Genomic DNA, 15,604 nt, shown 5'->3' with positions numbered 1-15,604 from the left:
GAAGGCCACTGAGTTTGCACCTCGGCAGCGTGGAAACAGCTGTGACCGCTGCCACATGAGTCAGAGCGGAGCCTAGCCCCCCCCACCCCCCCACTGCTGGCCGCGCCCTGGCAAAGGAAGTTTTTGAGGAGGAGGGGTCAGGGGCGGGGAGGGGGAAGCACCCACGCATCTGGGGCTGACTCGCTCTTTCGCAAACTCTCTGGGAGGAGCCCCGGGGGCACAAAACTGTCTCCTTCCCGGGGCCAGACTGAGAGGTGCAGGGAGCCACACGGACAGGATCTGCTGCCAGACATGGGCCGCCCGAGGCTGCTGCCGCTGCTCCTGCTCGTGGTTCAGACCTGCGTTCCAGGTAGGGACTGGACACCCAAACACCTGCGCGGGGAACTGGGTCCTGAACGCAGCGAAGGGGGGCGGCGGGGGTCTCAGAGTTGGAGGAGTTGGAGGAGGGGGCTCAGTCCCCAGCCCTCCCCCTCACGTAGTGATCCTTCAGCCGTCTGCAGCCCCACACAGCATAGTACCTGGCAAGCAGTAGGTGCTCAGGAAATAAGAGTCCAGCGAAGGCACTGAACAGCAGCCGCCGCGGAGTGCGCTCTTTATTTCAGGCGCTCCTCCAAGCCCCCTCCCTGCAATTTCAAACTGGACAGGCAGAAGCATTTCAACCCTGTTTCACGGAGAAGGAAACAGGTTCAGAGAGGTAACCTCCATCCAGTCCTGGAATAAGTGGGATTCTGGCCTCGCGGGGGCGTCCCACAGCTCTCTCCACTCGCGCGGGGCTCCCCGCCGCCCCCGCCCCCGCCCCGACCCAGCCCCTTGAAAGACAGGGAGCACCGAGCCTCATTTTACAAAAGATCTAAATAGAGGGGCCGAACGTCGCAGAGAAAGGGGCTGGGGATCCAGGCCTTGTCCCCGGAGGACGCTTCTCTTTCACTATCCCCTAGCTACCTGCTCAACTCCTTTCCCGGGAAACGTGCGGGAGAGGGTTGAAAAGCCAGAGGAAACGGAGAAGGAACTGAGTCAGGGCGGGGCGGGGAACAGGGGGTTGCGGGACGGCTCAACCGTGAATAACCCGGAACGATCTCCGGATCTTTCACGGCCGAGAATGAGTAATGACTCCAGAAGACTGCGAATTTGGGACGGGGAATGGACCCCAGCAGGGGAGGCGGGAGAGGCGGGTAAAGGTGTTGGGGCGGGGGTAGTGGGCAAATTTATGACCGCAGGAGGGGCTAGTGGGCGGGGCTAGAACCTCAGGAAGAGCTGGTGGGCGGGGAGAGAACCTTGGGGGAGGCTCCTGCTGTTGGGGTTAGAACTTCCCGAGGCCTCAAGGGTGAAGTTAAAACTTTGGCCTGGACTGATGGGAGGGGAGAGAAGGTTGGGGAGAGGCCACGGAAAGGGGTAGAGTCTGGGGGCATTAATAGGGGGTATAGTCAGTGGGGGTCACCAGGAACTGGGGTAAAGATCACCTGCAGATCTGGTGAGGGTAGAACGCCCGTAGGAGAGCTTGAGAAGCAGGGTTGACCAAGGGCCGGTGGAATGGGGGAAGGGATGTCATGGAGCTGGGCTAGAATATCCAGATGGACAGAGAGGGTGGGGATTGGACTCAGGATGGGCCCCGCGCTGATACACAATTCAAGGGAAAATGAGCCAGGGCGGGACTTTAGGGAAGGATTGTGGGAGGAGATAGAATTTTAGCGTAGGGGGTATAGATAAAATGTGAGGTTAGAGATAGACCGGAAGTACTGCTGGCCCAAAGCCGGTGCTGGAACCGAAGGGCGGACAGAATGTGGAGCACGAACCTGAATGCAAAAGGCCTGGAAACTTGGTCCTGATACTGGGGCATGAGGGGGGGGGGAACCCCCACTGGAAGCTATAACAATCTCTCCTCTCCTCCCTCTCCCCACCTCCACCCGCCAGCCTCCTGGAGCCTGCAGTGCCTGCTGTGTGGGAGGACCGGGAAGTGCCAGGTGGAAGAGTGTGCCCATGGCCAAGACCTCTGCAGGACCACGACCTTGCGCATATGGGAAGGTGAGCTCCCCACCTAGACCACCACAGGGAACTCAAGCGACCAAGAAACCTTATTTCACCAGCAATCAGGGAAATGCAAAAGAAAAAGACAAACGGACCCTATTTCATACCCATCAGATAAACAAGCTTTTTTGAAAATCTGATAAGCTGGGATGGATGAGGGTTTGGAGCTACAGCCCCTGTTAATGGGGATAAATTCGTGCATCCACCGCCCAGAGCAATTTAGCAAAATCTAGTACAGATAACGATCAGCATACCCTCCAGGCGGCAGTTCAACTTCTAGGAAAAAGAAACCCGGAAGAACCTTAGACACAGGTATAAGAATGTTTTTGGCCTTTATGTTTGTGATACAGGTTAGTCATCAGTGGAGGAGAAACATTATGGTATAATCACACAGTGGAATGCCTCACAGCAGTTTAAATGAAGGAACTTAAGCTGTAGGTATTCAAGTGGACACATCTCAAAAATTCAGGTTGAAAGGGGGAAAAAAGCATGTTTCAGGGTATGATACCTTTTGCTATAAATAGTCTATAACAATATACAATAAATAACGTATAAATAAATAATAGTATACATTGTTATGTGTACCCAGTGTGAGAATTACCTGTACCAGTGGTTGCTTCTGGACAGGGCATAAGGGGAATGGGATTTGGGGGAGTGAGCAGGAGGCTTTAACTCTGTCTTTTAAATTTAAATTCTTTTTAAAAAATATCTGAAACAAATAGAGCAAAATTTTCTAATAGTTTATAAAATTTGGTGATGAATGCACAGTATTTATTGTATCATTCTCTTATGCTTTTTGGCAAGCCTGTAATATTTGCCTTTGAAAATTCCTGTTAGAGGGATCTCCCTGCTCAAAATCACGCAGCTGGGAGGGAGGGATAGATGGATCCAGACAGCCTCTCGGCAATAGTGTGATCACTAAGAGAGAACAGGTTCGCCGTGGTGGGAGGGTGAGGAGGGGAGACAGCTGGACCCAAGAGAAGAGGCCTGGCAAGGATCAGCCCTGGAAGTGGGTGACCTTAGGACTGGGAGCATCGGGCTGTTTGGGCCCAGGGGAGCCTTTGGGGTGACAAAGATACATTCCTCCCAGGAGGTGAAGAGCTGGAGGTGGTGGAGAGAGGCTGTGCCCACCCCGAGAAGAGCAACAGGACCATGAGCTATCGGACAGGCTCGCAGATCATCACTCTCACGGAGGCCCTTTGTGCTACCAACTTGTGCAACCGACCCAGCCCTGGTGAGTTCGGCAGCCCTCATCCTCCCCGACTCGCCCGTCACCCGTCATTCTCCTGATCCCATCCCCGCCAGCCCCGACTCTCAAATGCCTATTTAAGAAAAAGCCTTAGAAAGGCTCAGGTTCTCCAGTTCCCGCGGGAGAGGGTGGGAAGTCACGGCTCCGGCTCCGTGTTGCATGGTCGTGCACGCAGATTCCTCTTTCAGAGCCTGGTGAGGAAGGAAGTTGGTTAAGGCCAGGCCAGTCCCAGTGACGTCAGTAAGCAGCCCACCTACGTCGGCCCTCTTTCTCATTCATCCATGCTGACCCCAGACTTTCCTCTGTCTGTTGGCAGAGACTGACTCAGATGTTGTTTTTTAAGGAAGTGCCAAGAAAAGGGACACTGGCTTCAGCTTTCTGTTAGATGTGCTTTAGGAAAGCACTGATAATCGAGTCTAAGTAATTCTTCTAATCATAGATAATATTCAGAGGATTTAACAACATCAGTCAAAGCATTGACCAATCAGAACATTCCTGGAGCCCCCTCTTTAGCTGATGGATCTTGGAGACATAGGGCTCTAAAGAGAGAGTTGGGAGTGGTCAGGGGTCCACCACCAAGCTTGGGGCAGCAACTGTCAATTCAGTAATTTAATAAGTGGTAAAGTAATATCAGCCCCCGTTTCTCAGGCCATTTTTACCCCACCTGTGGTGACTGGGATAGTTGGTTAAATCACATTCTGTATTTGCGTGATCCTGGGGATACAGAAGTGACCAAGACAGCTTTGGGGCCTCACCATGGGCTTACAGTCAGTGGGGTGAGTGGGGGTGACAGACCCATCACCAAACAGTGACTCCTCCAATTATAGTGAGAGCGAGGATGGGGAAGCAGAAGCAGAAGAGTCAGGACCATGAGACCTCTGGTCTTAGAGGGCTCAGAGCTGTGGTCGGGAAGTACAGTCCAGAATTTTCAGGACTGAGATAAGGGAAACGGCGGCCAGAGTGATCAGGGCTGGCTTGAATGAAGAGTAGGGGCTGTGGGACCCTCGGGGAGACACTGGACTCAGGTCAAGGAAGTTTTCCTCCAGGAAGCAACAGATAAGCTGGATCTTGAGAAAAGAGCAGGAGGCAGACTGTTTAAAAAACAAAACAAACAAACAAAAAAAACAGTGGAAAGAGTTTTCTAGGGAAAGCAATGGACACCAAGGCCCAAACGTGGCTGAAAGTGGTATGGCTGGAGGAAAGAAAAAACAGAGGAGCTGGCGAAATTAGCAGGGTCACATTACACAGGGCTTTCCAGGTTATGGTGAGGAATATAGACCCTATGGGCAACAGGGGGAGGTCATAAAAGGGTTGAGTTTTTCTTTGTTTGTTTTTTAGATTTAATTATTTGAGAGAGAGAGAGCACACAAAGAGTGGGGAGAGGGGCAGAGGGAGAGAATCTCAGGCAGACTCCCCACTGATCAAGGAGCCCAATGTGGGGCTTGATAGCGTGACCCACGAGATCATGACCTGAACCAAAATTATGAGTTGGACACTTAACCAACGGAGCCATCGAGATGCCTCAAGGGTTTTTTTGTGTTTTGTTTTTTGTTTTTTCATTGATTTGACAAAGAGATAGAGAGCACAAGTAGGCAGAGCAGCAGGCAGAGGGAGAGGGAGAAGCAGGCTCCCCGCTGAGCAGAGCCAGATGTAGGGCTTGATCCAGGACCCTGGGATCATGACCTGAGCCAAAGGCTGCCGCTTAACCAACTGAGCCACCCAGGCACCCCTGTTTGTTTGTTTGTTTGTTAAGATTTTTTTAATTTATTTGAGAGAGGGAGAGAGCATCAGCAGGGGGAGGGGCAGAGGGAGAGAGAGAATCTCAAGCAGACTCCCCACTGAATGTGGAGCCTACGGGTTGAGGAGGGGGGAGGCTCGATCCCACAATGATGAGATCATGACCCGAGCCGAAACCAAGAGTCTGGCACCCAACCGACTGAGTCATCCAGGTGCCCCGGTCATAAAAGGGTTTTAAGCAGAGAGTGTCGTGATCAGATTTGTATTTTTGAACAAATTATTCTGACCTCAGAGGAAAGGAATGATGGAGGGAAATTAGATGAGGGCAGTCCAGGAGGTGGTGAGGTTGTCCAGATGAAGAGGAGAGTGACTGCATTAATGTCAGCCGGGCTCATGGAGAGAAGTGGGTGGATTTTAAGAACCCTCGAGCAGGACTTAGACATGGGGGTGGGTTTGCAGCTCTGGTCATGATGGAGTCCCATGTATCAGACTAAGCTGCCAATGACAGCCAGAAAAGCTGGACAAATTATAAACAATTACTTGAGGTCACTGGAGAACAGCTAACAAAGAGAGGAACTTGAGGTGCTACAGTCTTTGAAATTGGAAAGCACAGAAATTGAGTTATGCAGAAAGCTGGCTTTATCCTGGAGTGTACTTTCCAATTCACGCTGTGAAAGGGAAATAAAACCCAAATAAGAGAGATCATTGCTAGACTGAGAAGCCAGGGGTTAGATAGAGTCTAGGGCGGCCAGAGCATCTGGAAAATGAGAGGTAGAGTCCGGGAACGTATGGCACCACAGAAAAGGGAGTCCCCAAATCTGCAGATTTCCTTTAAGTCATTGGCAAGCTGTACGTGCACAGGGTGGGACTCCAAGAAACTCAGCAGAAAATAGTATCTGGGAAGCTACAGAACTGAACAAGAATTCCAGCAGGCATATGATGCTGGGGAAACCAAAGTTGCCAGGTCGGAGAGAGAGGACTTGGTAACCACACCAAGCTTTCCTCTGAGACCATACCCTAGGCGTAAGGGCAAAACTGAAAGAGACCCGCCCTAAAGATTCCTACCTCTCATCTTCAGCAAGAAGAAAACCTAACCTTCTTGGGAAGAAAATAACATTATTTAGAGCCTTTCCAAGTTTTCATCGTGATATCTGGCATCTAATCAAAACTTACAAGGTACCCCAAAGAAAATTGAAAGGACCAACTAACAGGACGCCTAGAGACAAATCCAACAGTAGAAACAGACTTATAATGATTCAGATAGTGGAGTTATTAGACAGGGAAATTTAAAATAGCCATGATCCATAGAGTCCAAAAAAATAGAGGAAAGGATAAACTTTGGCAGAAATGTGGAGTCCGGGTTTTTTTGTTTTTTGTTTTTTTTTTTTAAAGAGTCAAACAGGAAACACAGAATAGTGACTGGAATTAAGAACTCAATAGATGCGCTTCATAGAGACCAGAAGCAGTAGGGCAAAAGGATTAAAGAACTAAGACAGGCAGCAGAAGTCTCCAGAATGGTGCCTAGATGTGGAGGATCAAGGAACCTGCCAGGTTTCTGCCGTGGGGGACTGAATGGGACCACCTGACAGATATGTAATTGAGAGAAGGACTAGTTTAGAGAAGATGGAGAGCTTCCTTTGGGGCAGGTAGAGATGCAGGTGTTTGAGGGACGGCCAGAGGGCCTCTCCAGAGGCAGCTGGGTGTACAGGTGTGGAGCTCAGAGAGAAGTCCTGCCTGCAGTGAGTTTCCAGCCGATGCGTGGAAATGAAGCCATGTCAACGGATAACATCCCATGGGAGAAAATGTGCTCCACGAGAAATGACAAGGGCCTGAGACAGAACCCTGAGGATCACCCACATTTAGAAGAGCAGCATAAGAAGTAGAATTCATGAGGGGACCCAAGGATGGTATAATGGCAGTGATGGCACTCCATGTTTCCATTTTAATGGAAGTTCATGTGAGAAGACATGAGTTGTTGACATTTTAATTATTTTTCTTTAGGGTTGGGGAAGATTTGGTCTTGGACGTAAATGATTCGCCTAATTCCAGCAGCTGGCCTGAGTTGAGAGGGTGGCTGAGACAAGCCCTCTCCCTCATGTAGGACTTGGCCCCAACTCGACTTGGATATTTGGGGTCAGGAAGGGGAGGGCATGCCAGGCTTCGGAATGGTCTGAGCCAAGGCCTGGCCAGGGAACTGACTCTAGTGTTTCCAGGGGAAAATAATTCACCCCCTTGGCCTGGACTAGGAGGTGCGAGAGGCATTGTGATCACAGATTAATCAAGACAGGCTTGGATCCTTGGCACAATCGGGTAGTGCATTAATTATCTATCACCTCATCACAGATTGTCCCAAAACTTAAAAACAAAAATGAGCAGGTATTATTTCATAAAGTTTCTGACAGTCAGATTCTGAAGAGTCTGGAAGTGGCTTAAGGTGGTGGTTCCGGATCTTTCATGAGGTTGCAGTCAAGACGCCAGCGGAGCTGTCGTCATCCCAAGGCTCCCAGGGGAGCTTTACTCACATGGATGGTCCCCTCCTGTGGCTTGGACAAAGGCCTTCGTTCCTTGCCACGTAGACCTCACCATGGGGTGTTTGAATGTTCTAGCCACATGACAGCTGGACTCCCTCCAGACCAAGTAATCCAAGAGAGAGCCAGGAAGAAGTTGTGATGCCTTTTATGACCTAGTGCAGGAGTCATACACCATCATTTCCGCAATATCCCATTAGTTACACAGGTCAGCCCTATTCTTTGTGCGTGCGTGCCAGGAAGCAGGGGTCACCGGGGGCCTTCTCGGAGATTGGCTACCACAGAGAACAATAGCAGGGTTTTAAACAAACTTCATTCATTTATTTAACAAATATTTACTGACTGTCTTCTCTGGCTCTGGCCCTGTGCTGGGTGGTGTTGGGACACAGTAATGATCAGGACAGCCCTGACCCCACCTCCTGGGGCTCAGAGTCCAGGCAGACAGGAATGACCCAGAGTGGGTGTGACTGGGGTTGGGGAGCCCCGAGGGGCACACTGATCCAGTCTGGGAGGTCAGGGAGGACTTCTTAGAGGAGGTGAGATTTGAGATGATGCCTGAAGAATTAGTAGGAGCAGATGGGGCAAGTAGGGAGCCAAGGGAGCAAGGGAGCGCATTCTAGGAAAGGCTGGATGCCCGTCAACATGCACATTCAGGGGCTATGGGAAGTCATAGGGAGTAGAATCTGAGGGGCTAGTGGAGGGAGATGAGGCAGGAGAGGTGGCCCAGACCCAGAGGTTGGTGGGCCTTGAATGACACACAGAGTAGCTTGGATTTTATTCTGAGGGCACTGGGGAGCCATGGAGAGATTTTGAACAGAGCACAGGCAGGGCCAGATTTAAATATTAGAAACATCCTTCTAAGAGCCTAGATATCCGTCAACAGATGAATGGATAAAGAAGATGTGGTGTGTATGGAATGTACAATGGAATATTATGCAGCCATCAAAAAACCAAAATCTTGCCATTTGCAACGACATGGATGGAACTAGAGGGTATTATATTAAGTGAAATAGGTCAATCAGAGAAAGACAATTATCATATGATCTCACTGATATGAGGAATTTGGGAAACAAGACAGAGGATCATAGGGGAAGGGAGGGAAAAATGAAACAAGACGAAAGCAGAGAGGGAGACAAACCATAAGCATAAGAGACTCTTAATCTCAGGAAACAAATTGAGGGTTGCTGGAGGGGAGGTAGTGGGAGGGATAGGGTGGCTGGGGGATGAACACTGGGGAGGGTATGTGCTATGGTGAGCGCTGTGAATTGTGTAAGACTGATGAATCACAGACCTGTACCCCTGAAACAAATAATACATTATATGTTAATTTTTAAAAAAAGAAGAAGAAAAAGAAACATCTTTCTAGGGTCATCTGGGGATTCACTGGGTAGGGCTGGGGGGCAAGGGTGGAAACTAGGAGGCCAGGGAGGAACCTGGTATTGAAGGAGTTCTGACCTCGTCATGGGGCTGGAAAGGAGGGGATGGATGCTAGAAAGATTCAGGAGATGGGATGGGCAGGGCTTTGATGATCGGCTGAAAGTGAGATAAGGAGGAATTGATGCTAAGGTGAGTCTTCAAGGGAGCTAGAATTCCAGAACTCTCCCCATGGAGTCATCCTCCTGCCCCTCCCCAAACAGGTCGGACTGCCACCTTTCCCCGAACCCGAAGCCGTTACCTCGAATGTGTTTCCTGCGCCTCCTCAGATCTGAGCTGTGAGAGGGGCTGGGATCAGAGCCTACAGTGCCGCAGCCCTACAGAACAGTGTGTGGAGGTGGTGACCCACCGGAGCCTGGAAGGTGAGCTCCAACCTCACAGCAGCTCCTGCCCTCTGCATTGCTTCTCCCCAAGGCTGCCCTTAACAATGACCCCAGAATAACAAGGACTTAAAGGTGGAAGGTTAGTGCCCTCACACACAAGAAGTCTAGTGATAGGAAGTCCTGGGCCACTAGGACAGTTCTGCAGTTACCAGGATCCCAGATGCTTTCTCATATCTTGTATATTGCTTCCATTCTGAAGATTGCCTCATAGTCCAACATGGCTGCCAGAGCTCCAAATCTCATGTCCAAGTTCCAGGAAGGAGAAAGAAGAAAAGGAACAAAAAACAGATACTCCTCCTTTTGTGAGGGTTCTCCTTTCTTGAAGTCCCATAAAACCTTTCTATTTATATCACATTAGCCAGAACTTAGCCACATGATTATACCTATGGAAGCTGGAAAATGTGTTCGGGTTTTTGTTTGTTTGGTTTTTTTTTTGGCCTAGATATATGGCTGCCCCAAATGAAATGAAGGTCCTATAATGAGCAGTGAGGCAGGAAATGAACAGATGACTGCAGTGGTGGTGGGCAAAACCAGTCTCAGCCCCTGAACAACCTGACCTCTCTCTGCCCCCCACAGGCAGTCCAAGGGATGAGCACCACACCCGCGGCTGTGGCAACCTTCCGGGCTGCCCTGGCCCCACCGGCTTTCACAACCACCACACCTTCCACTTCCTGCAGTGCTGCAACACCACCAAATGCAATGGGGGCCCAGGTGAGGGGCAGGGGACCCACGCAGCGTATGGCCTGGGGTCGGGGCAGGGAGGTGTACCCGGGCTGCGGCCCCTCCTCTCTAGGCGTCTGTCTCCCGTAAAAACACCTGCTCAAAGAAGGCTTCTGTGGAAATTTGATGTGCCCATCCAACCTTTACCAAAGACCCACGCTTTACACTTCCTTGAATCCTTTCACGCTCGTGGTCCATGCTACCGGTCCCTGTTTCCACTCCTGCCTCCTACAGCCAGTGCTCAGCACATCGGCAAGAGTGACTTCTTACAAATGTAAACCAGAGCATGTCACTCTCCTTCTTCAAGCACTCCAGCAACTCTTCCTGGCTCTCAGAATAAAACCCAAAGACCATCCCAGGCCCTATGTAATCTGGCATCTTTCTGTCTTGTGGTCTACACTGAGTTTCTGCAACTGCCAGACTCCATCCTACCTCACGGCCTTTGCACAACCAGTACCCTCCACCAGGAACACATCTCCCCCAAGAGTTTACCTGGCTGACTGCTTCTCATTCGTTAGGTCTCAGCTTTAAAGTACCATCCGCAGGGAAACATCCCTGTCCCTCCCCTCCACTATAATCTCGCTCCTTCATGTTATTCTGTCTCTATAAACCAATACCGTCCAATGGAACTTTCCATGGTGATAGAAATATTCTCTATCCATACTGTCCAATATGGTAGCCACTGACTCATATGGCTATTGAGCACTTGAAATGTGAACTGAATTTTGAGTTTTCGTGAATACAAATTCATTTCAGCGTGAATGTAAACCGCCACGGTGCCTAGTGGCTACCACGTTGGACAGTGTAGCCCTAAGTGGTAAGTGCTGTAGGGCAGGGACGGTTTCGTCTTCCGCAGCTACTTGCCAGATAGGGTCAGATAGGGGCTCAGGAGGGGCAGTGAGGTGGGATTTCTCTCACAGGTACAATAAAGAATCCCCCAGAAGGGTCACCTGGGTGGCTCAGTCAATCAATCATCTGCCTTTGGCTCAGGTCGTGACCTTAGGGTACTGGGATTGAGTCCTGCATCTGGCTCCTTTCTCAGCGGGAGTCTGCTTCTCCCTCTCCTTCTTCCCCGGTTTGTGCTCTCTCCCACTCTTATTTGAGATAGATCTCAAATAAATAAAATCTTTAAAAAAAAAAAAAAAGTCACCCCCCCCCCAAAAGAGTGCTGTTCCAATGCCTGACCACAAGGTGGCTCCATGACATCTCAGGCTGTGAGTTGACAGTTCTAGGGGAGGTAGAACAAGGAAGGACACCCCTTCACTCCACCTGCCCACACCCCCATACTAATTTCCTTGATTTCTGGGTCACTTGTCTTCTCCCAAGTCCTGGAGCTTCAAAACCTGCCTCTGAATGGCCTCCAGTGTTACAGCTGTGAGGGAAACAGCACCCATGGATGTTCCTCGGATGAGACTTCCCTGACCGCCTGCCAAGGCCCCATGAATCAATGTCTGGAAGCCACAGGCACTAATGGTGAGCCCTTCTAGGAGGCTGGGAGAGGATGCTTGTTGCCGGGGAGGGTTGTGGGCCACAGGTGGACTTCACGGAGCTGGGTCTACCTGTGGAGAAGGTCGGACTTTCTTCAAGAGGGTACCAAGTGTCCTCAGGAATTGGGACTTCGTTAAGAAATGGTCGTTCCAGCCACAGAAATGCTGACTTCTCTGGGGGGTGGGACTTCCACGAGGGGGTGGGACTTCCACAAGGGGGTGGGACTTCCCACAAGGGGGTGGGACTTCCTGTGGCCACGGCGGGCTTCCATCCTGGGCCATACTGGGCCGGTCTCTCTGTTCCAGTGGTTCTCAAACTTTTTCATCCAGAAATTCCTTCATGCTGTTTTTTGTTTTTTTGTTTTAAATTTTATTTATTTATTTGACAGAGATCACAAGCAGGCAGAGAGGCAGGCAGAGAGAGGAGGAAGCAGGCTCCCCGCTGAGCAGAGAGCCCGATGCGGGGCCTGATCCCAAAACCCCGGGATGATGACCCGAGCTGAAGGCAGAGGCTTTAACCCACTGAGCCACCCAGGCGCCCCTCCTTCATGCTCTTAAAAATTATTACTTATGTCAGTTATAGCTACAGATATTTACTGCATTAGAAGTTAAAACTGAGATATTTTAAGAGATGTAAATTATTAATTTATTTGTTATTTATGTTTTTAGAAAGTGGGAGACCCCGTGAGTGGGGGATGGGAGAGGGAAAGAGACAATCTTTTCTTTTTCTTTTTTTTTTTTTTTTTTTGGGGGGGGGTGGGAGGTGGGAGAGAGAGAATCTTAAGCAGGCTTCAGCGTGAAACCAGACTCGTGGCTTGATCTCATGACCCTGAGACCATAACCAAGAGTTGGACACTTAACAGACCGATCCACCCAGGCGCCCCTATTAATTTCTTCTAAAATAAATTGATTTAAAATAAAAATATAAAATAAAACCTCGTTCCATATGAACATATTTTTTACTTTAAAAAATTGTATTTTCTGGGGCACCTGGGTGGCTCAGTGGGTTAAAGCCTCTGCCTTCAGCTGGGGTCATGATCCCAGGGTCCTGGGATCAGCCCCGCATCGGGCTCTCTGCTCAGCGGGGAACCTGCTTCCCTTCCTCTCTCTCTGCCTGCCTCTCTGCCTACTTGCGATCTCTGTCTGTCAAATAAATAAATAAAATCTTTTTTAAAAATGGTATTTTCCAGGGGCGCCTGGGTGGCTCAGTGGGTTAAAGCCGCTGCCTTCGGCTCAGGTCATGATCCCAAGGTCCTGGGATCGAGCCCCGTATCGGGCTCTCTGCTCAACAGGGAGCCTGCTTCCTCCCTTCTCTCTCTGCCTGCCTCTCTGCCTACTTGTGATCTGTCTGTTAAATAAATAAAAAAATCTTTAAAAAAAAAAAAAATGGTATTTTCCAAAATGAAAACATTTAACAAGAACACTGGCGTTGTTCTACCATTTTGCAAATCTCTTTCACGTCTGGCTTAATAGAAGAAAGCTGAATCCTCAGATCGGCTTCCGCATTCAGTTGGCTACAAGCTCACATGTCCCAGGGTTTCTGGAAAACCCCCCACTGTACACTCACACGAGTGGAAAATTCGAATGATGCTTTAGCATTATTAGAATTATTTTGACTTCTGGGTTCCCCCAAGAAGGGTCTGGGGGACCGCACTTGAAACTGCTGCTTTGTTCAGGTGGCATCCACCACCAGGTGGCAGGTCACCCAGTGAGCACTGTAGACCCAGCCCCAGGAGCTGGGAGTCTCAAGCCGTCTTCTCTCTCCTCAGGGCTGGGCAACCCGATCTACACAATAAGAGGCTGTGCGACCCCCTCCTGGTGCCAGAGTCTCCATGTGGCTGAAGCCTTCAGCCTGACCCATCTCAACGTCTCATGCTGTACTGGAACCGGTTGTAACCACCCGGTCCGGGATCACCAGCCCCGCATGGCCGGTGCCCCCCGACCTGGTCCTGCCCACCTCAGCCTCACCACCACCCTGCTTATAACCGCCAGACTATGGGGAGGCACTCTTCTCTGGACCTGACCCCCTCACACACTCCCCCTACCCTGGCTGGATCCAGGGGAGCCCTTTGCCCTCCCCTCAGCTCCCAGCCCTGCAGACTTGCTGTGTGACCTCAGGCCAGTGTACTGCCCTCTCTGGGTCTCAGTCTTCCCAGCTGTCTCACAGAGTTGGAGAACCAGAGGAGAAAAGCTGGAGAAAGACTGCAGGCCAGCAGGAGAGGTCTTGTTATGTTCGCGTTGTTGTACCATTGTTATTATTAATTAATATTTGTTTTATTTAATATTTTATACTTAAATAAAGATTTTTGTACCAGTGAACTGAGGAAGGCCTTATCTTCCCTACTCTGTAGCATCTCTCTTTGGGAGGATGAATGGGGGCGGGGGGCACCTTTCATCCAGCTCCTGGAATTAGGAGTCACATTGTAGGACCCCAGCATTTAGGGCCCCAGCTTTGGGAGCAGTTGTCCATGGGCTTCCATCCTAAGCTACCTCCACATCTGTTTCCGGACTCCAACTCACTCATCCAAGCACTAACCTTCCTGTCTCTCCTCCCAAGCTCCAAAGGTCAAGACTGCTCCGTTGTTCCAGGGAGAGGCATCTGCATTTTCTAAGGGGTTCTGAGACCCTCAGATGAATGGGAGGGATAATCTGATGGCCATAACTCCCTAGGGGCCCTCCACTGAGGAATTAGACAGGACTACCTTTCCCCTGATGACTGCCCTGGCAGGAGATAAAAGCAGGACTCTTTGTCCTAGGATGCCTTCAGACTGACTGAGAAAAAGACAACTATCTCGGGCACGTAGGTGGCTCAGTGGGTTAAAGCCTCTGCCTTTGGCTTGGGTCATGATCCTGGAGTCCTGGGATCGAGCCCCGCATCGGGCTCTCTGCTCAGCGGGGAGCCTGCTTCCTCCTCTCTCTCTCTCTGCCTACTTGTGATCTCTGTCTGTCAAATAAATAAAATAAAATCTTAAAAAAAATTCTTTAAATAAAAAAGACAACTCTCATTTCCATGACACTCTTGGGACACAATATTGAAGAATTCACGTTTCCTCTGATTTGCTGAGGCAAGCCCAAAGAGACCAAATTACGTTCCCCAGGACCCTATGGCTAATGAAGAAAAGGATAAGACATCTTTCATGGTATTTGGGGGCAGGCAAGGGACAGGGTTTCTTTTTAGGACCTCCTCAAATCACATTAACACGGAGGGTCACCATGACACTTCAAGAGGTGGGCTCACTGTCTCTACCTCTTGAAATTGAGTGGCTCTGGGACTGCTTTGACCAATAGAATGTGGTGGAAGTTATGCCATGGCACGTTCCAGGAGGCTTTAAGAAACTGGCTCTGGGGAAGCCAGCTGCCGTGTCACAATCCTGTGCGGAGAGACTGTCGTGCTCTGGGGACGCCCACGCTACTCATGCATGGATGCCACATGGGGAGAGAGCCCCAGATGTTCCATCCATCTCAGCCCAGACACCAGACAAGTGGGTGAAGGGGCAGCCCTAGACGTCACACCCCCACCAGATGTAACACACAGGAGCGTCGGGTAGCCCGGCTGTCTTCGGTTTCCCGGGACCACTGTAGTCACTACCAACTTTCATATATCGGGGGCTTCCGGCAACAGAAATGTATTTGCTCAGAGTTCTGGATGCTAGAAATCTGAAATCAAGATGTTGGCAGTGCCATGCTCTTTTCAAAGTTGCTGGGGGAAGGATCCTTCCTGGCCTCGTCCTGGCTTCTGGGGGTTGCTGACAATTCTTGGTGTTTCTGGGCTTGCAGCCACGCAACTCCAATCTCTGCCTCTGTCCTCATGTGGCCTTCTTCTCAGTGAATCCCGCTGTGTGGCTCCAAATCTCTCCCTGTCCTTATAAGGACACCACACATTAGATTTAGGGACCCACCCTAATCCAGGGTGACCTCATCTTAATCTCATCCGCAAAGACCCTATTTCCAAATAAGCTCACATTCATAGGTCCTGGGGGTTAGAACTTCAATGTATGGGGGGCGGGGAAGGGCAGAATTCATTCCACAACATCAGTCAGC

At 50.3% G+C, this 15,604-nt stretch overlaps 1 protein-coding gene across 2 annotated transcripts; it reads left to right on the top strand.

The window, feature by feature from the left end:
• Positions 1 to 211: 211 nt before the first annotated feature.
• On the top strand, positions 212 to 13,885 carry PLAUR (plasminogen activator, urokinase receptor). 2 transcript variants are annotated; one of them, XM_080829059.1, is made up of 7 exons: positions 212 to 349; positions 1,912 to 2,022; positions 3,116 to 3,259; positions 9,177 to 9,335; positions 9,933 to 10,067; positions 11,403 to 11,549; positions 13,333 to 13,885. In XM_080829059.1, exons 1-7 carry the CDS (start codon positions 292 to 294, stop codon positions 13,584 to 13,586), a joined length of 1,008 nt encoding a protein of 335 aa, XP_080685185.1. In that variant the 5' UTR covers positions 212 to 291; the 3' UTR covers positions 13,587 to 13,885. The 2 variants fall into 2 exon arrangements, with proteins under 2 accessions (XP_080685185.1, XP_080685184.1); XM_080829058.1 differs by lacking the exon at positions 212 to 349 and having other exon boundaries at positions 1,735 to 2,022.
• Positions 13,886 to 15,604: the final 1,719 nt, after the last annotated feature.

This window comes from Martes martes (assembly GCF_963455335.1).
Source record: "Martes martes genome assembly, chromosome: 17".
NCBI lineage: Eukaryota > Metazoa > Chordata > Mammalia > Carnivora > Mustelidae > Martes > Martes martes.
The sequence above is the reverse complement of the archived record's forward strand: the minus strand, read 5'-3'. Positions and strand labels throughout refer to the sequence as shown.

Coding starts and splice junctions, on each gene's coding strand:
- PLAUR (XM_080829058.1), top strand. CDS start 1,836: ATGAGGGGGGGGGGAACCCCCACTGGAAGCTATAACAATCTCTCCTCT. Junction 3,260..9,176: donor GTGCAACCGACCCAGCCCTG/GTGAGTTCGGCA, acceptor CTCCCCAAACAG/GTCGGACTGCCACCTTTCCC. Junction 10,068..11,402: donor CAAATGCAATGGGGGCCCAG/GTGAGGGGCAGG, acceptor TCTTCTCCCAAG/TCCTGGAGCTTCAAAACCTG.